General features: G+C 39.3%; 1 protein-coding gene across 2 annotated transcripts in view; it reads right to left on the bottom strand.

Moving 5' to 3' along the window:
* cd2ap (CD2-associated protein) overlaps positions 1 to 20,806 on the bottom strand; it is a 78,582-nt gene that overhangs the window by 27,928 nt on the left and 29,848 nt on the right. For both annotated transcript variants that reach the window (XM_042503550.2, XM_042503549.2), the window contains exons 3-11: positions 16,687 to 16,864; positions 15,726 to 15,826; positions 14,256 to 14,382; positions 12,169 to 12,347; positions 8,418 to 8,505; positions 7,906 to 8,000; positions 6,134 to 6,232; positions 4,333 to 4,386; positions 723 to 759 (exon numbers count right to left, since the gene is read on the bottom strand). In XM_042503550.2, the coding sequence (XP_042359484.2) occupies positions 723 to 759; positions 4,333 to 4,386; positions 6,134 to 6,232; positions 7,906 to 8,000; positions 8,418 to 8,505; positions 12,169 to 12,347; positions 14,256 to 14,382; positions 15,726 to 15,826; positions 16,687 to 16,864 (958 nt within the window). The remainder of the gene's footprint in view (positions 1 to 722; positions 760 to 4,332; positions 4,387 to 6,133; positions 6,233 to 7,905; positions 8,001 to 8,417; positions 8,506 to 12,168; positions 12,348 to 14,255; positions 14,383 to 15,725; positions 15,827 to 16,686; positions 16,865 to 20,806) is intronic.

Raw genomic sequence — 20,806 nt, 5'->3', positions numbered from 1 at the left:
TAGATTTCATCCTGCAACTCAACTCTAATCTAAAACCTCAAAAGCATTTAGAATTACTCTTAGATCCTAAAAGTATAGTGACAGTAATACAATACGTAGAGACAAATGGCACATGAAGAACAGTAGTATAAACTACCTGGAGTATGTATTTCATATAGAGAAAGTATCACAAATACACACACACACACACACACACACACACACACATATATATATATATATATATATATATATATATATATATATATATATATATATATATATACATATATATATATATATATATATATATATATAGTATGTATATATATTCTTGACTTAGATGGTCTTGCTGACTATGACAGTCTCAGCCCATCACAGACTGATGGTACTGGTAAACCAGTCTCTGACAGAAGAATTTCGGCCGTTGTGTGTCTCTTTGCACCAGTTCATATGCACTTACAGTTTACATCCATCGGCCGTGGCCATTGCCGGCGTGGAGGTATAAAAACCACTTCATTCTGCCCTGATAACTGACACAATTAATTGAAATGAGAACATCTGTTGCCATGAAATATGCTGTAGCCAACAAGATAAGACGCAGTGCTCTGAGGCTGTGTCAAGTGAATGTATGGAACAGCGTGCAAGCTTTTGTTGGAGCGTCTTCACTGTGAGACGCGTTGAGCGGCACCGTGTGTCGCTAGGAGCGGTTAATGAGGTGGAGGCTGGAAGGTGTTACTTACCTATGCTTTTTGATGGTGGAGGCGGCTTCTTGGGCTTCTGGCAGAGGGGCAGGGTGAGAGAGGAGAAATAGGTCAGCGTGACATAAGAGGGGAAGGATGAGTCATTAACACATAGTGACGTCTATTATCTTAAACACAGAAATCTGATGCTGGAACTTTCATCACATCACTGACGGCACGTGTCAAAAACATCTGACAGCGGCTTTTTGACATTATTGACTTAGACAGAGTCAGAGATCCTGTGGGCAGAATGAGCAGCAGTGACGCACTGACTGCGGACATCTAGTAAATCAGCCAGGCATTTTCAATATGAAACATTTTAACCCTTTCACCTCTGCAACAGAAATACTCTGCCAGTGCCTACTTATTGTAATTTAATTTCTTAGAGTACCTTCAAATGATTAAAATCCCTAAAATCTGTACAAGATAAAAGGTTATGTAAATCACTGAAACAAGATAATTGATAGTTATTGAAATTGTGTCATTAATAAAATATATACAAAAATGTTATGTTTTTAAAAAGATTTTTTTAAAAAAATAATAATTTAAAAAATCCTGAAGTGTAGAAACATAAAAGAAATATTTCTCAACACTCCATAAATTATTTGAATTATGTACAGTATTTAGTCAGAGTGCAAAGACGTGATGCGGTCATCATTTATTCCTCTGGCGCCACTATGGATTTCACACCTCAAGTACCATGAGGTAATGACGTTATTATGAGCGGGAAACGTTATGAAACAGAAAACAGAAGCCTCAGCTTTATACAGCAAAAACAATGAATGCAAGTTCTACTTGTTATGGTTTTTGGGGGTTTATATAATTGCGGAAACAATGATCTCCTGTGGTTATCTGCAGGAAATTCTGCCATAATTATGGCAAAATACCATCTTTGTGCGCCACATATGGAAAGATAACATAAGGTCATGGTGTGATGACGAGGATACAAAAGCCTGAGCTATCTGCTGCAAAAAGAATGAATGCTATAGCTATTATGGTTCTTATTTTACATCTATTTAACCCTTAGGGCCCGCTACAATATTACACACACTCTGATCACTCTGCACACAAAATACACTCAAAATCAAGCTTTTAAGAAAATTATACATTTATATTATCTTTTACTTTCATTGAGTTAATTATTTCTCAACCAACATCAGTCCTAGTCATAAATATTCAATAATGAATAATCCTTAAGAGGTCCTTTAATATCCTAACACATTTGTCCCTAATGACAAAAAATGTCAGCTTCCCAAAAAGTGCTGTAAAAATATTATATATTAATATTTTTTTTTTACCTTAAACGAGTCAGTCTTTTAAAACTACTTCAGCTTGAAATATACATATCAAATATTAATTATACTGATGGGATTTTAACCATTTAAATGCCAGTATGTTCACATAGCTCCACTGTTTTTTATGGAAAAAAAACAAATAAACTAAAATAATGTCCATAAAATACATTTTAAGGAGTATTTGATTATTATTATTATTAGGTCCTGAGATGGGTCAATGATTGGCAGCAACATTGATTTTGATGCACTGTTTTTTTTTTTTGCAGTGGCAGATTAAAGTCATCGTTTTTATTGTTGAATTAATTTATAACGTGATTGTGTGGCACTAATGAGTGTGGCCTTCTAAGAGAAAAGACTTATGAAGTTGGACACACACACACACACACACACACACACACACACACACACACACACACACCGTTATCCAACATCAATAGCAACACATACCTATCATTTGAGAAGGCACCCTTCCAGAAAACTGTAAAAAAAAAGTGTGAAATTTTGCTGCATGCTTTGAATGGGAATAAGTAGCGCCATCTGGTGGACAAATATAAAAATAAAAAATTGAAAGCTAGTAGTCCATAATGAAATCTTAACATAAAGGAATGCATTAGTTTATGTTAAGATAAATCTGGGATCAAAAATTGCATTTTCAATGGTTTTCAATTGGACATTTTTTGTCGTAGGATCAAATGTGTCGGTTTTTGTGTAGCTTAGCCATTTTAGGCTAATTTAAGGAACTGAGATAACAGTTCTAAAATCTTTAAAAAATGAATATCCTCTGGCAAATTTGAGCTATATTCATTCAACACAGCCAAAATGGCTTGAAAATAAAAACTTGAATGGCATAAAATGTCCCTACGATCTCTTAAGGGTTAACTGACAGAATTTTAACCCTTTAAATGCCAGGTGTTTACCATGATATCACTATGTTTTTAGATGAAAAAATATATATATTTTCAGTATACTACATGCAAATTTGATTTTGTTTTTTCATGATGACAGTCTGGGATATGTCGATGATTAGCAGCAACATTGATTGTGACAGTGCACCTAGAGGAAATAGCATGTATTTTCTCCGTAAGCCAAAGTCTGAATGTAACAATTTAGTTTCCACGGTGGATTTTAGACTTATTGTAGGAGCTGAGCTGGAATTTCACAGATTAAACAAAAATACACTATTTTAGCAAAATGTATGCCATATGCATGAACCCAGCCAAAAATATCAAAGATGAAGAATGAAAAGTGCACAAAATGAGCCAAACAGTCCCTAATAAGGGCTGCATGCACACAACCTCCCTCTGTTTTGAGAGGGTTAATCAGTGGGTCCAGCGTGACACCCAAGCACACTCACAACAATATGCTTTCACCACAATTCAATAACATCCTTCAACTGTTTTTACACATTCTCACAAACACCTTCAATTATTTCTTATCAGAAAAGCAGAAATATGTTCTTTAAAGAGACGTCTCAGTGAGTCACAGCTCAGTTCAGGATCACAGCGTGGATAACTGAATCCTGATAAGCATGAAATAATGCTACACATGAAATCACATAAACGCAGATATCATCTCCGTATAGAGCATTTTAAATGAGAGAGAGAGAGAAAGAAAAAAAAGAAAGAAAGAGAGAGAGAGAGAAATGGAAGGAAGACAGAAGGCACGTGGAAATTTCTTTGTGTACACATCCTCTCTCCCTTTTTCTCCCAGTTTTTAACTGGAACCAGTCCATACCCAGGATATACGCCATAACATTGAGTCCACAGAGCTATATATTGGAAAGCATCCGATGTTGTAAAGATGAAGTGATTCACAGCGTGACACCGCTTGCTTAAACACAGAATCAAAACAGAGCTTGCTGATCAAAAAAAAAGTGACAGTGAGGATCTCCTGCACCCCCCCGACAGAGGTTCTAGCTAACACCTTAATGTCTTAAAATCCTAGAAACGTCCTAAAATCCTTGAAATATCCTTAAATCCTAGAAACACCTTAAAATCCTAGAAACATCCTGAAATCCAAGAAATGTTCTGAATTCCTAGAAACCTCTTAATCCTAAAAATGTCCCAAATTCCTAGAAATGTCCTAAAATCCAAGAAACATCATAAAATCCTAAAAATGTCCCAAATTCCTAGAAATGTCCTAAAATCCAAGAAACATCATAAAATCCTAAAAATGTCCTAAAATCCTAGAAATGTCCTGAAATACTAGAAATGTCCTAAAATCCTAGAAATGTCCTGAAATTGATTGATTTATGGCATGGAGAGGATTGACATCCTGTAAGTGCTGTTCTGTGTTCAGAGGCTCAGACAGCTCACCTCTTCTGACTCCTGCTTCGGAGACGATCTCACCGCTCCTCTCGACGTGGGAGCCTGAAACATGAACGTTACGACACAGGATATGAGAGAGTAATAATATATGTGGTGACACTTCAAAGGACTGTTGTGTCCATTACGTGAAGAGAAGACATGAGTGAGAGTGAGCCTTCACATGCAGCACACGCAGAGAGCACTGACACTATCCACTCACACACATGAACATGACCTGAAGCTCCTTTTCTGAAGCTGCTTCACTCATCATGAAAGAGACCTGGAACACACTTGTTAGCAGCCAGCTAACAGGCATCTGGATGATTATCAAAAGGCCTTATTACCCATGTGGCCTTCAAAGCCTTTAGAAATCAAACAGGATCTCTGTGTCAGTGCTGTGAAAACAGAAGCTGTGCTTACTGCTCCATAATGTTAATGAGGTGATGGGAGGCAGGGAGATTCCACAAGCTCCGCCTGGGGCCAACTTTTGCAAAATGGGGCCAGTTCATAACCAAACGGTAAAGTCCAGATGAAACTGCATTAGGAGAGTATCTGGCTTCAGTGTGGGGAGGTATTTCCAAGTGGAACAGGATAGAAGGTAAGTAGAAGGTAGATTTTTTTAGTCCTTTTTTAAACTATGTTATCAAAATGAAATTAAAATGTGTCCCTAAATCCTGCTACATCTTTTAGAGTCGAAGAAGGAATTCAGGATTCTCACGGCCTGGAAACAAAGCTGCTCTGTAGCCTGATGGTTTGGCAGCGGATGCTTCTCTATCTTTTCCCAGGTGGCAGCGGGGTTAACAGACTGAGCAGGCAGGACAGCTAACGCTGGGAGGAATTTGAGTTGAGTGTTGAAAAATGGGCATGTCATAACAGGCACTCTATTAGGGGCCAAATATGGCCCCTAATAGAGTGCTGGGTGGCTCCCCAAACATTTTTTTAATTCACACTAAAAATAAAGTGACACTGGGAATTGTTGATGTACTTTTAGTACACATAACATGCCAGAGTGTATAGTACAGCATCAAAATAAAAAAAAATCCTAAAACCCTAATAATGTCCTGAAATCCTAGAAACATCCTACAAACGTCCTAAAATCCTAAAGTCCTTGAAACATTTTAAAATCTGAGAAATGTCCTAAAGTCCTAGAAATGCCCTAAAATTCTTGATATCCTAAAATCCTTGTATGATGGGGAAACTGTAACTGGCCCCTGGCCTCCCATCATTTTGCAAAAGTGTCCCCCAAGAAAAGCCAGTTGAGTATTCCCGCTGTATGCTTTATGGGATGTTGTTAGAGTTATTGAAGCAATGCACTGTAAGATGCCCTGTGCAGAATCTAGAGCTGTTACAGCAGGTTCCCCAAACATTCATTTCATTGTGCCGGCCCACCACAAAGAAAACATCAGCCATCACAAAAAGATCTTCCATTTTTGTAGCTGGAGCGTTCATTAGGCGTTCTACTGAATATTGCTATCACTCAGTTATGTATAGCACCACAGTGCCGGAGCACACAAACAGAGCTGCAGAATGGCAGGCGCACTGAAAGTAAAACTTTTGCCTGCTCAGTGTGCAAGGACTCACAAAAACCTCTGAATTGAAAGAGGCAGCACACAATTACGACCAGTTTTGTTTTGTACAACCAAGAGCTCAAAATCCACTATATATTAATAAAAGAGAGACAAGCAGCCAATCCTCAGAGCCAAGAGGCTGGGACTGAAGGATTGGTTTGGTAGTTTTGCTTAAAATCAATGACCCAAACCATTTATAAAGTCATTTTCAGCAGTTTAATGCCATGCATGTGTGATCTTACCTCTTTGTCTGCTTCAGTCAGCATGGTGACAAAGTTATCAGGGAAGACACCCTCTCTGCCTCCGATCTCCCCTCGCCACCAGCCGGGCTCTCCGGTGTCCTGTTACGGAGCCCACAGAAACAGAAAATGGTCACGGGGATAGAATGGAATCAATTTGCAATGTTTGCCACTTTGTGCCTAATATGCCTGACATTTCTTTTTTTTTGCAGCAAGAGGCAGATTCGGAAGAAAAAAGCGTATAAATACAGCAGCCTCTGATACTGAACGTCACTCTGCTTTGTAGGGAGGAAGGAAGATGGACAGGTGTCTCTGTAACTTAAACAGGATTAAAAACGGCTCCACAACGAGCAGAAACCAATACCAGCAGAAACCACTCTGGTCATTTTAAAGGCACTTCTGTACTTAGTCCACTAGATGGCGGTAGCTTATCGAAAAGAGTCCTGGCAGGCAAACTGGAGGAGTCATGGCTCTGTGAGAGCTCTCTGCTGTCAGCCAGAGCTCCTGAATCAGAGCCCTCAGACCTCCAAAGCATGTCAGGCAGCTGAGCTGAGCCTGTGGATCTGGATGTGTGTGTGCTGGCTGGTTGCCATGGAATCATTTCCTCCTGAGTGACGGTGACTCTCCAGAACGGACTCAGTGCCCGCTTCCTGGATCAAAGCCATCAGCAGAGACCACTTCAGACAGAGGTGTGACACAGAAATGCTGCTGACAGTAAGTTTGTTAAGAGCAGGGTCAGTAAACTGGCTTTACTTGGGGGCCACTTTTCCATAATGACAGGAGGCCAGGGGCCGGTCACAGCAGCACCATACATGTTTCCTTCTCTAGGATTTTGAGAGATTTTTATGATTTTAGGTTGTTTTGGGACATTTCTAGAATTATAAAACAATGCCATTTCCTGGATTTTAAAATATTTTTAGGGTTTCTTGGATGTTTCTCAGATTTTAGGATGTTTCTCAGATTCTAGGACATTTTTGGGGGATTTTGGTACATTTCAAGGATTTCAGGAAATTTCTGGGATTTTAGGATGTTTCTAGAGGTTTAGGACATTTCTAGGATTTTTGGCCATTTCTAAGATTTTAGGACATTTCTAGGATTTAAGGGGCTTTCTGGGATTTTAGTCCATTTCTAGGATTTTGAGAGATTTTTATGATTTTAGGTTGTTTTGGGACATTTCTAAAATTAAAAAAAAACATTTTCTGGATTTTATGACATTTTTAGGCTTTTTTGGATGTTTCTCAGATTTTAGGATGTTTCTCAGATTCTCAGACATTTTTGGAGATTTTGGTACTTTTCAAGGATTTCAGGAAATTTCTGTGATTTTAGGATGTTTCTAGAATTTTAGGACATTAGGATCTTAGCTAGGACCTGTCAGGGGGTGTGGGGGATCCTCCACTGGTACTTTTTCAATATAGAAACTCACCTGCTGCTGTTTTATGCACTCTGGCACCTTCAGTACACTAAAAGTACAAAAACAACTGTGGACCACTTCACTTTTTACGTGAAAGAAAAGGGTTGAGCGGCCACCCAGATGCCTATTTTGGGCCAGATTTGGCCTACGGGCCATAAGTTTACTATCACTGTTGTAGCTGTTCTACCTCTTGAGCAAAAGTGTCCTTCTTCTCTGTGTTTTTCTGGTCATGTAGCACCAATTTCAAAAGGATTTGCTTCTTTCTGCTGTAGAGACAGACCAGTTTCATAAAAAAGGCCATCTGTCCAGCAGTGAAATACTTCTTTAATGATATATCTTGAGTGCAGCAGCAGTGAGAACGTACCTTACTCAAGATGTAGATGATGTCGCCCTCTTTTATGGTTAGCTCGTCCTCATTTGTAGCATCAAAAGCAAATATGACCTTACAGTACTCTTTAGCTGGGGAAACAGAAATGACAAGGATTTTAAAGAGAGTACAGTAGATGTGCACATACGGCTGGCTGTTATTCATGTAACAAACAGATAAGCACAGAATGTCTTCATCCTGGTCCGCCTGACAGCCGACACATTTTTCGTCATACCTTCCAAAACACACAAACAATGCCAGGTTTAAACTCACTCACATGAATTAAATGTTTTTGATTTTCAGGATTTAAAAGTGAAGTTTCATCGTCTCCAAACTACACAGTGGAGCTGTAACTAATGACAGATGCTAAATGAGCTAACAAGGCTAGCATGCCATGTTCAGCAGGAACCAGGACAGAAAGAAAAGAAACGTTTCCCCCTCACACTCACAGGAAAGATGCACTACACACGTCAAACGTTCCGTCTCACTGTCCTGTGACGGTGTTTTACCTTTGGACTTGCCGTCTCCGTCCGCTCTCTGCGAGTCTGTGGTGTTGGGATGGGCGGGCTTTGCAGCCGATGGTAATGATGGGATTGGCTAAAATGAAGCAAACCATACAGATGGAAATGATTTATCGCACGAGTGAATATGTGGCTTCATGTGGAGGAGTCCTGCCTGTGAGACACTTTCTGAGCGGACTGATCCGATCATGACTATGTACTATTAACCCTTTGAAGCCCAGAGCAAATTGGTGAAATTTCCTCTAAAAACACTGTGCAAAAAGGATATAGGGAACTTGGTAAGAAATGTCCCACAAATTACAAGAAATAAGTACATTTAGAAAATTACATCAAGAAAAGCAAAGGAAAATATCTAGAGGAAAAAAAAAAGAAAAACCTAGGGGGAAAAAATAGGGCAAAAGTTGAATGAAAGAATATCTAGGGGGGATAAAGAAAAAAGATAAAGGAAAAACATCTAGGGGAAAAAAAGAGAAGCGAGGGAAAAATATCTATGGAAAAAGGAAAAAAGCTCATGAAAAAACAGGCTAGGGAAAATCTATTTTTATAATAATTGTTACTAAATATTTAAAATGATGTTACAGAATTTGTTTTATTGACTAATTTTCAAGGAATTTTCTTGTAGTTTTTACAAATTTTGTACTAATTTTGGGGGTCATCTCTTCTTTCATTGCTCATTGCCTTCATCCCATGTTTTGAAAGGAATCAAGCCAGTCTGCTCAAGTTTCAAGGAGCCATGTATCAATGTGTCGGACGGATGCTGTTAATAGCAGTCAAGGACCGTAGAAGATGTTGAAAGAAAGGGTGCAGTGACACACAGAAGGTTTGTGCCGTTTCTGCTTGACAAAGCATGTCTGATCGTACAGCTTGTGAGTGATAGTGAGTGAAAAAGAAACCTTCGCGGAAATAAAGGAGATGAAACTCTGCTGTGGTATTAACAGAAGTGAATGCATAACCTGCTAACAGCACCACACAGGAGTGTAAGACAACTTTTCAGATAAAGAAAGAATCAGGATGCGTTCTGTCCTTGATCCCATTGCAGGCAGAGGGGGGGGTGCAGGACCTCAAGGCCGAATGGAGAAATCTACGGCCGTGAAGAGGAGCGTGTGAGAGCATGCGACATGTGGTGGGATGTGAGGAGTGGAGGAGAGTGAAGGAAGCCATGTTAGTAGTGATAGAGAGAGTGAGGGCTGTTGTGAAGAGGAGAGAGAAGGAAAAGAGGGGACACTTTCAGGCTGAAGTTACATGCTCAGGACACATTTTTACCAATACCAAAATTTCCAGGACTTTTCAAGGACTTTGAGACAAATTTTAAATACCATAAATTCTCTGAAAGAACCATCGATACTCCTTAGCTGTTCTTTTTCATAACTATGTAACAGTATTTTCAAAAATGTATATTATTTATGAAAAATTATGAAGAATTAGAACTGAATGTTTCAAAATCATGCAGTGTTTATCAACTATGGGGGGGGGGGTGCAAAAGAGGGAGGCATGTTAAATAACTTTTTTGAGCACTGGGGAGAGTCTATAATATTTTTTTATCTTGGCTTCGGGGCAATTTTAAATGGCTGCATTTTCTATTTATGTTGCTGATTACTGTTTTTTTTCTTTTTTAAATTGCATTTAATTGCTGAATTTCAATAATTAATCACAATGAATCACAATTGTTAATGCATGTTTACAGTTCCATTATTTTGCTCTTATTTAACAGTTATCATTAAGTCCTTATTTACAAGATAAAGCAACTTTATATCCGTTTCCATCCAAATGATGTGTGCTTTTTCTGAAAAATGTATTGTGATTTGGGCACATCTCTACTGAGTATGTCTTCATTGTGCTTATTTCAATTTCAAAATAGTGTTTTGAATTTTTTAGTTCTTTTTAGTCTAAAGTTGGGTTTTTTTCTGGTTTTCCATTTCTAAATTTAGATTCATTGTTTCCACACGGCCTAAAATATAATGGATCTCGAACTGTGTGTCACTTTAACCTTGTAAGACCTCAGAAAAGAGACTTGACGTCTTTTAAAAACATAAGTAAAAGGCAATGAGCAACTTAAGAACACATGAGCACCAAAAAAAAGAAAAAACAAACAAACAATGGAAATGACCTGAAAAATAAAATAAAAATAAAAAATAAAATATATTATTTTATAATATTAACCATAGATATGGATTTTTAGACACTTTCCTTCTTCTTTAAAAACAATTTTCAAAATCCACTAATTTCTTGCCATCTGCAGAAGAGTTTTTGCCAAGTTGCTCATTGCCTTTTTCCAACGTTTTCAAAAAAAGTAAACCAATATGCTCAGATTTAGAAGGTTTAAATACTGGAATACAGCACAAGAAAAGGGATGTCAATCCAGGTTTCAAAGAGTTAAATGGTATTTCCTGTTTAAATTTGAAATCAGGGACACATGCTGATGACAGCAAAACAAATGTATTGAAAACAAACAGAAAGTGGCCATGAATCTGGGTCTGTTCCCTCAGTGTAGACGGTAAACAGCAGAGCTCTCATACAGGTCAGTCTGGCAGGCTACAGGCAGGCTGAGCCGGGACACTTCCTCCAAAACAACACACAAACAAAGAACACAGGGAATAAAAAAAAAAGCCCTTAGGAGTTAGGAGATGTTACTGAGACTGAGGGCCATGTTTACGCAAATAGCCTGCCGCAGCTTACTGTCAGGAGTGCAACACTTTGCATGTTTTTTTATGTACTGAGACTAAAGATGGAAAAAAGCTCGGCAGCAGTTGATCTGATTTACATGAGTTGCTGCTAAATCAAATGTGATGCCGAGCTGTTTGTCCTGCAAGAGACATGCAACAGCCTGAGGGTGTCAGCTCAAAATAAACCGCACTGATTGCATGAAAATGAAATATCTTACAAACGCTATACAAATACGGACTAGTAATATTTTCCGTGGACAGGTTAAAAAAATAAGATAACTGGCCTATTTAATCTTCTGAAACCTGGATCAACGTAATTTATCTTTTCACAAGCATTTAAACCTTTGAAACGTGAGCAAATTGGTTTGATTTCTTTTTAAAAAGATTGGATGAAGGCAACTTAACAAGAAATAACTTAAATAATAAATAAATTAGCATGGTAGTTGAAAAAGATAAATAAATTAAAAACAAGTCAATGGCCTGAAAATTAGCAAACATAAAAAAAAGTGTCAAATAAAACAAAAATAAAAACAAGAAAATGACCTGAAAAAGGTCTTAGAAATTATATTTTCGTGACATAAATTCAAAAGAAGAATTTCCTACAAATTTCCTCTGTTTTTTAATAATATAACTGAAAGAGTTTTATTTCTCTTCAGTCTGGAGGATGAGGCTCACAGGGGCACATAATCTTTCAGGGCTGGCTGAAGCCATCATTATTCCACGTTAAGGGAAAAATACACTCTGGGTTGTTTGTATTTTTTTAAACCAATGGGAGTCATTTTGGGCGGGGCTAAGCCAAGGATGCTAGACAGCACTGCTGCAAAATAGTGACAGGAGGGAACTTGTTTTTGTGGAACATTTGCACATGAGGAGGGGAACCCTGGCTTTAAGACCGCTAAATCCCTACAGAAGACAACGCCACACAAAACACTAGACCAGCAAGAAATGAATGAGCTGTTGCTGCACTGACCCCAGGGCTACTTTATAATGTTTCGTTTCATTTGCTGCCGTTTTAATTATGGGAACTAAAAGGTGTCGGGTTATGCTGAAATGAAACTGCTGAGCATCACACTTACTCTCTCCTTCTTCTCCTCGGTTTCTGGGCTGGGGAGTCGCACCTTAAGTTTGACTGACCCTTCTTTGAAAATATCTCCAAAGCCGACCCCTCGGATCTTCTTGGGCTGAGCAACGACTCCGTTCCCTGAGGCGGACTGAGGTGATGTGGGGGTGGCAGCGCTTTCCAGTCCACTTCCATCTGAAGAGAAAACACAAAATGGTGATATACAGTAAATCCAAAAGAAGCACACCCTACTGCTCTGCCTACTGCTGCAAAACTCAGGGCTGGAGACACGATTTCTATTTGAAAACACAGTTTATTCCCTTTTCAGCCACCGGAGGGTGCTAGAACTGTGTAATAAGCAAAAACAAACACCACAACTTGCCACAGTTAGCCCTTGTAGGGCTAAGTGTGGCCATTTGTTGGGCTACTGTGTCTGGTTGCTGGGCTAACTGTTGTCAGTTTATGAGCTAACTTGGGCCAGTTGCTGGGCTAACTGTTGTCAGTTGTTGGACTGACTGTCGCCGATTGTTGGGCTAACTTTGGCTTGTTGCTGGGTTAAATTTAGCTTGTTGTTGGGCTTACTGTCACCAGTTGGAAACTTACCAAAAACCTTCTTCTGGATCATATACATGAATTAGAATAAACAAGCAGCAGGCTAAGACAGCAGATGATCAGCCAGTGAGGATTTTTGTCAGCTATTGCTGTGTTTTAGCCAACAATGTGATAGCTTTTGGCTGTAGTGGTGACACACAGCTCCCAGGCACTGTACTGTAAGGCCTGTTTGAGGTTGATAACACTGCAGAGTTTTTTTTAAAAGTAATTTCAGACTCTTTTACTTTTTGTAAACAAAGCTGTGTTTGAGACCCCCGCCTCCATGTACTGGGCAGGTTTGGGGAGTATTTGGGGGTTCGGCATCAGAAGCTCAGGCGCAATGCGTCCTTGTACATGTAGGCACTGCAATAAAACTCCGATAAACTCAGATTCTCTGTCACATAATGATGATTTTATTGCTTCAATTTACTACACCTACCATCAACACTGACTGGAAATTCACTTTAAATGTTGCAAATATAACCTTTAATATCTATCCTCAAGCTGTGGATCCTAAAATATGCTCACACACACACATACACACCACACACACAGAGGTGTTTAAAGAGCTGCTGTACCTCCCAGTCATATAAGCAGCAGACTAAAGGCTCAGAAACATGCAGCTGCAGACTGAACACTCAGCCAAACCTCTTGTTGAGGCTTGTTTGAGCTGAGCTGCTCTAACACTTAAACAACTCCATTACTACATTTCACTTTACAATCACAATGAGTTAAAGGCCATAAAAAAGACAAGAACCTGAAAAACCGGTTAGAATACGGCATAAACAATTCTCAATCTCAAACTGAGAGTAAATGTCTCAGTGACATATACGGGAGGTCATCCCCTCTGCTCTCTGAGAAGTGATGCCAGCAGCTACCACAGCTGATTTACCACAAGTATGCAGGGTGTACCTGCTTTTTTCCTGCTGTGTTTCTGAACATAAAGTTTATTTTAACCCTTTGAAACCTGAGCTTATTGGCTTGATATCTTTCAAAAACATTGCAAGACCGCAATGAGCAACAAAAGAAGAAATGACCCAAAAATTGGTCAGAAATTGGTAAAAAAGTACAAGAAAATGACCTGAAAATTAGTCAAATAGATACATTTTTTAAATTATTATAATTATGATAATAATAACTACTATTTTACCATAGCTTTTTTTTTAAAAATAAGTTTTTAATCTACTAATTTCTTGCAATGCTGAACATTTCTTACCAAGTTGCCCATTGCCCTTTTCCCTGTTTTTGACAGAAATCACACCATTTTGGTCAATATTCAAAGGGATCTGAAAACAGTGAAAAACAAGGGATGTGGCTCCAGTTTTCAAAGGGTAAAAGCTCCACACACTGACAGTTGGCAGTTGAGTCTAGGAGTAATTGCACCTGCCGTGGGCTCTGTTTCAGTATCATATCTAACCTGGATTACCTTTCCTGTGCACCTCCTCTGATGTTTCCCCCCCATAGGCTGTACCCATGACTGAGGCGCTGCTTGTTTGCTGCGTGCATTCTTACCAGCCTCGTCTGCTGCCGTGTTGTTGGTCTCTCCGTCCTCTGCCGTTGCATCCAGCTCTTTGACAAAGTTGGAGGGGAACAGTCCTGACTTGCCGCCCAAGTTGCCGTTCCACCAGCCCTCTTCAACCTGCACAGAGTGGATATTATCAGATATGCACCGCCCAACATGCTAATGTGATTTTTTTTTTTGTCATTTTATTTGCAGAACGATCTGGTGGCTGCGAGTGTCTTCTATATTTCAGCGAGTGATGTCTCAGGTAGCTCAGCAGCTGTCGTCAGATCCAACTGCTGCCACTAATGCTGAACATACAGTCAGACGCTACAGATATGTCAACACATATATATAATCAAGGTATTTTTAACCCTTTGAAATCTAGAAGACATAAGGTTTTTTTGTGCTGCGTCCAGATGCTTTTTACATGCAGTTTAACCCTCTAAAACCTGAGCAAATTGGTTTTATGTCATTCATATACATGAGACAGAGGCAGTGAGCAACTCGGCAACATTAGTAAAAGGTAAAAGACCTACCTAAAGTAAAAGAAAAAGACCTGAAAAATAGTTTTGTTTTATTTTTTTAAGGAGAATATGTCCAGAAAATGATCATTATAATCATCATGATTGTATATACTTAACTGTGTGTGAAAAAAAAACATAGAACTTCCATTGCTTTTTTGGGTCATTTTCTTATCAGTTGTTGTTTTCTTTTTTGTTTGTTTGTTTGTTTGTTGTGATTTTTTTTTTTCTTTTTTTTAAACTTTTTTTTGTTTTGTTTTTATTTTGCTTATTTTCAGGTAATTTTCTTGTGACTTTTTACTATTTTTTTGGGGGGAGGGGTTGGTCCATGTCTTGTTATGTTGCTCATTGCCTTCTATCCATATTTTTGTTAGGAATCAAATCAATTTTTACAGATTTCAAAGGGCTGGTAAAAAGACAATACAACACAATACTGAACCTGCCAAATAAATGATCCATTTTCTGCTACTTCAAAGTTTTACTTCACTACATCTCAGAGGAAAATAATGTACTTTTTACTGCACAACATTTATTTTAAAGCTTTAGTTAAATTGAAGAGTATTAATACAAAATATAATCAATAATACATGATGATTTATTACTACATATGAAACTACCAAGCAGCACATAAAAATTTGTAGATAGATTATAAATGAGCTCCACCCTCACCAGCTGCAACAGTATAGGGATAAACACATAATGCCTCAATTATTAGATTCCTCTCGGCCCCAACTTTAAAACACCTTTGGCATACAACTCAGTTTGCTTCAGAAGCATTTCCAGGTGACGCTTTTAACCATAGCGAGCAGTACTGGTTCTCAAGCTATCCATCATCAAACTAGCATTTTCCCTCTTCCATCAGCTAACAAGCAGGCTGGCTGGCCAGGTCTTAGTTTAACGGTGCATACACATCACAAGATCTACACTATGTCAAGTCAATGCGTGCATTAGCCGTACCTCCTCAGTGATGTCTACGATGTCTCCCACTTTCAGCTCCAGCTCATCTTCGTTCTGCGGCTGATAGTCAAACAGAACTTTGCACTGTCTCCTCTTGGGCTCTGTGAGAGGCACAAAACAGCAGTTAGTCGACAAACCTGTTGTATGGCCCCATGTGCATGTGAGCTGGTGCCAGTGTTTCTGGCTATGTGTACAGGCATGTCTCTGTCTCCTGTGGAGTGCTGGGGGGGTCAGGAGAACTGGGTCAGGTGAGAAAGCAAGCAAGGTGTAAATCCAGGAAGTGGGAGGGCCATGCAGAGCCTCTGGGACTGTTGGGTGGAGTTTTTTAAAAAAATTATACATTAATATTGTTTTCTTCTTTCATTGAGTTTACTTTTCAGCCAACATCTGTGCTAATTATCAACATCAAATATTCATTCATTTTAACCCTTTAAATGCCAGATTTTCGTCATGATGCCACTATGTTTTTAGATGGAAAAAAACATTCATTATTTTCAAAATACTACATGCTGAGAAGATTGTTCTTTGATTATCAGAGCCTGGGATATGTCAGTGATTGGCAGCAATTTTAATTTTTATCAGTTGAGCAGTCTTCTGCATTTTCAATCGTCATCAATGTGACCATCCATGCTTCCTCCACCTTTTGAGGATTCCCCGTTTCATTCCATATCATGATACTTCAATCTGTTCCCAGTTAACCTGTTTGGCTGTGGAATGTTCCAGGTGGTTTTTCCTCACCATTCTTTTGTTGCACCTGTCCCAACTTTTTTGGAGTGTGATGCTGGCGTACATTCAGAATGAGTTAATTGTGGAAAACAATTAAGTTAACAAGTTAAGAATTAAGTTTGAAAATCAAATATCTTGTCTTTTTACTGTGGTCAATTGAAAAAAAGTTTAAGTTTTGGAATCAGGGTTGCATTTGCAGGTATTAGTTTACCAAAACAAAATGACAGCAGCTTACTCTTTGAGGCAGCTGGTGGCTGAGGCTGGAAGCCACCAGTTGGGATGCCGATAGTGCTCATTCTCTGAACCAGGTTGGCCACATTTCCTGCACTCTTCTCTCTCCTCTGAGGCTGAGACACTTCCTCTTTTGGCTCATTCTTTGGTTCCTTGACCTCTTTGGATTCCCTCTTCAATTCCTAGAGAAAATACCAGACACACAGTGGTTAGTAGAAAGCATTCTTTCCCAGTCCGCCTTAAAGGCAGCAAACTTCAGTGCAGTGACACTCAACTTCACCTCACGGGCCACATCTGGATCCCAGTAGGGTGTCAGGGAGCCTCCCAACCATTCTCTAATTCACAGTAAAAATAAATGATTCACACTTGGAATTGATTTTGTACTTTTAGTATCTGATACAAGGAGTACATAAAACAACATCAAAATAGAGCTTGTTTATCAAATATATTTCCAGTGGAGGATCCCCCGCATCCCCCCCAACAGAGGTCCCAGCTAAGACCCCAATGTCCTAAAATCCTAGAAACGTCCTCAAATTCTAGAGATGTCCTAAAATCCAAAAAATGTCCTAAATTTCAAGAAATGTCCTAAAATCCAAGAAATATCCTATAATCATATAACAAGTTCTTAAATACTAGAAATATCTTAAAATCCTAGGAATTTATTAAAGTCCTTGAAAAGTCCTGAAATCTGAGAAATGCCCTAATCTGAGGAATCTTCTTAAATACAAGAAAAATCCTCAAATCCTGGAAATGTCCTAAAATCCAAGACCCATGTATGAGACTGCTGTGATTGGCCCCTGCCCTTCTGTCAGAGTCTTCTGTCAAAGACCACTTTTTTGCAGACAAATAAAAATGTATGCTCACTGAGTTTTTATTGTGGTTTCCTCAAATTGGTATCATTATACAACGCATCTACTCAAACCTCAGTAAATTTAAAATCCATGTGTGTGTGACAGCAGGGGCAGTGGGACACCACAGGTGAGTAAGGTGACCTCTGCCCTGCAGAGAGTTATCACGAGAGCAGCAGACATTTACACAAGACCAAGTAATCTTCTTAGAGAGCACAACAGTCACTGACAGGTCTGTTCCAGCGATGGAGCCGTAAAAGAATAACTTCTATTTATATCTGAAACATTTGTCTTCAGCTGCTGAATGTATATTCACGTAGGTTGTCTGGTAGTAAATGAAAGTTTGAGACTTTCTTACTGTTTTGTTTGCAGTGGTGTCAGTGGTGTGACTCATTTCCTGACCACTGACCAAAGACATCATTTTTCTAACCCCAACATTAAAACCCAAAATTAACCCATTGTAGAGTGGACTATATACATACTGTCTCAGTAAACCATAACTTGGTAAAAAATAATAATAGTGCCCCAGTGTGGTCAGTCCAGACCACTCCTGAATGTGGTCTGGGAAACATTTAGCTACAAACACAATGCAACTGCATTCTCCATACAGCAGCTATGTGCACAAAAACACAAAGGCTGTGGAACGCATAGGCTCAGGCGGTATCACGATACTACATTATACCAGGCGATTTAGAAGACCCAAAGATATGTTTTTCAATGCCATCATAAATACAGGTGCTTCTCCTATTAAACTCACTGTCGGTAATGTAAAAAAATGTCAAAATGATGCATGCTACCTTACCTTAGATCAGAAAATACATTTGCCTTTATGCTACATAACATAGGTCATTCACAGAGACTATAGTAACAATTTCATTACACACAATAAAACTGCATTACTTTTCCAAAACTTTATTGATTATTACTATTTCTATGACTTTCCCATGCCTGGTAAACATGATTGTGAAATTCAATGACTTGTAAAGACTTTTCTAATGTTCTGTGTACAGCAGTGGTGTCTACATACAATGCACTAATACACACATTTTACATATAGCAGATATGTGCAAACACAAAGGCAGCTGAGAAAGCAACAATATCGAGACGTTGACTGGATGTGAAGAAAACATATGAAACAACATGCATGAGCCATAACATGAGGGGAAGTGAAATGTGTGTGACTGTCTGTATTCTGCTGAGCTAAAGAGACAAAATAAAGCAGAGCTATGGCAATGTGCCTCAGCGCTCAGTGCAGTATTATACTGGTTACAGCTCACTCATGCTAAATGTAGCTGTGGCTAATGATACCCATTACGTCACAGAGGCCGGCTGTAAAACAGCTGCCACACTCTCCCAGCCCGGGAAACTCCCTGACTGCAGCACAAAGTCCACAGCACACCTTCACTCTGTACAGGACAAACAGACAGACAGGGGACACAAGTGTACTATATGTCCATTATACCCTCAACCCACTCATGCTTTGCAGGGTCCTATGGAGCTGGAGACTATCCCAGCATGCACCAGGTAAGAGGTGAAGTAAACAATGAACAGCTCACCAATCACAGGGCTGAACACACAAGCAGAAAACCTCATTGACACCTATGGTGAGGTATTTCAACAGTTTAAAATGAAGCCCTCACATAAAACTAGTCTGTGCTGTCGCAAGAGGTAAATACTATTGAAACTGGTGCTACATGAGCAGAAAAATCAGAAAAAGGACATTGCATTGGCATGAGGCAATTAGCTTTTGCTCAAAAGCTAGAAAACCTACAACTACCAGAATGCATTGCGCCATACCAGACCAATTAACACTCCTGCTGGCAGTTACATGATGTGGAAAGGGACGTTTGAATCAATGATGACTAGCTGGTAACAAACAATCTCTGAGGCTGTCCCAAATACCATTTTCTGGGCTTGATCAACAGCAAATAATCAAGGCTTCAGTCGGTGGGATGGGGGGGACTGCTGTTCAACAGCTTTTGTTGTTTTATTAAATTAATAAAGGCCACCGCCACCAAATCCCGACCCCCGACATAGACAGTTTCAGTGTCAGGTTGCTGAGAGATAGATACCATGCGCCCTGGAGCTTCTTTGTCAGGTGAGGGGGAGACCTGCGGTCCTGACCCCCAACAGTCTCGGCGTCAGATGAGAGAGAAACACCATGCGCCCAAGAGCTTCAGCGTTAGGTGAGGGAGAGCCCGATGATCTGACGGCATGAAAGCGGTTGTGAAAGTTTGTCAAAAGTCAAAAAAAAAAAACCTCGACAGTTTCTCAGAACAGGTGTCTGTGTCCAGTTTTCTAAATTAGTGCATTTTAAATGGCAAGTGTCTTCACTCTGGAAGATTAAAATTCACCTGCTCTGTGCTGTGGGGGGGGGGGGGTTCATCCTGCTGCATTTTTACTATCATGGACAAATTATTATAAATCTACAAACTACTCCAAATGACCTCAAAGCCCAGTGAAACAGAAGCAGAGCATACCAACTCTAACTAATCTTAGATGTATTTATTTACTTTTTCTCATCACAAACATTGAAATGACATTGTCCTCTGAAAAGACAAAAAAAAAAAAACAAATATCTGAATCCCTAATCTGAAAACCTAATATCTACCCAAATACTGAATATAGGAATAGCCAAATATTCGGGTCCAGCCCGAACAACATCACACTTTTGAGAGCTGAGCAAAGCTAGTGGTATCACTGGCTTTTAATCAGAAGCATAAACTACAGTATACTAACAGGCCCAGTCAGGATCTCAGTTTCACATCTCAAAACAAAAATGCTATATTAAGAAAAGATCTGAATTCTTAAAGATTATTTTTGACAGGAAATGTGGGATAGAGAAGGGGAATGGCACACAGCAAAGGGCCACAGGCTGGATTCGAACCCAGGCCGCTGCATATAGGGCGCACACTATAGCAGGTGAGCTCGAGGCCGCCCCGATCTGAATTCTTACTCAAATATACCAACGCAAAGAGACAGGACTCACAGACATTAAAATCAGAAATGTTACAGTGGGAGCTCACAGCAGTAGCAATTAAATTTGTATGTATGTATGTATGTATGTCTGTATGTGTGTGTGTGTGTGTGTGTGTGTGTGTGTGTGTGTGTGTGTGTGTGTGTGTGTGTGTGTCTGTGTGTGTTGTGTGTGTTGTGTGTCTGTGTGTGTGTGTGTGCATGTGGCTGGACAATGACCCAGTTCACCATCCACTTCCTGCTTCACACATGCTGACATTGCAATTCCACTGCAAAGGAAGTCCAGCTGTGTGTGTGTGT

Source organism: Plectropomus leopardus, chromosome 16 (genome assembly GCF_026936395.1).
Source record: "Plectropomus leopardus strain MGB_pleo_1.0 chromosome 16, ASM2693639v1, whole genome shotgun sequence".
NCBI classification, from domain to species: Eukaryota; Metazoa; Chordata; class Actinopteri; order Perciformes; family Serranidae; genus Plectropomus; species Plectropomus leopardus.
This window is presented reverse-complemented; position numbering and strand designations above follow the sequence as displayed.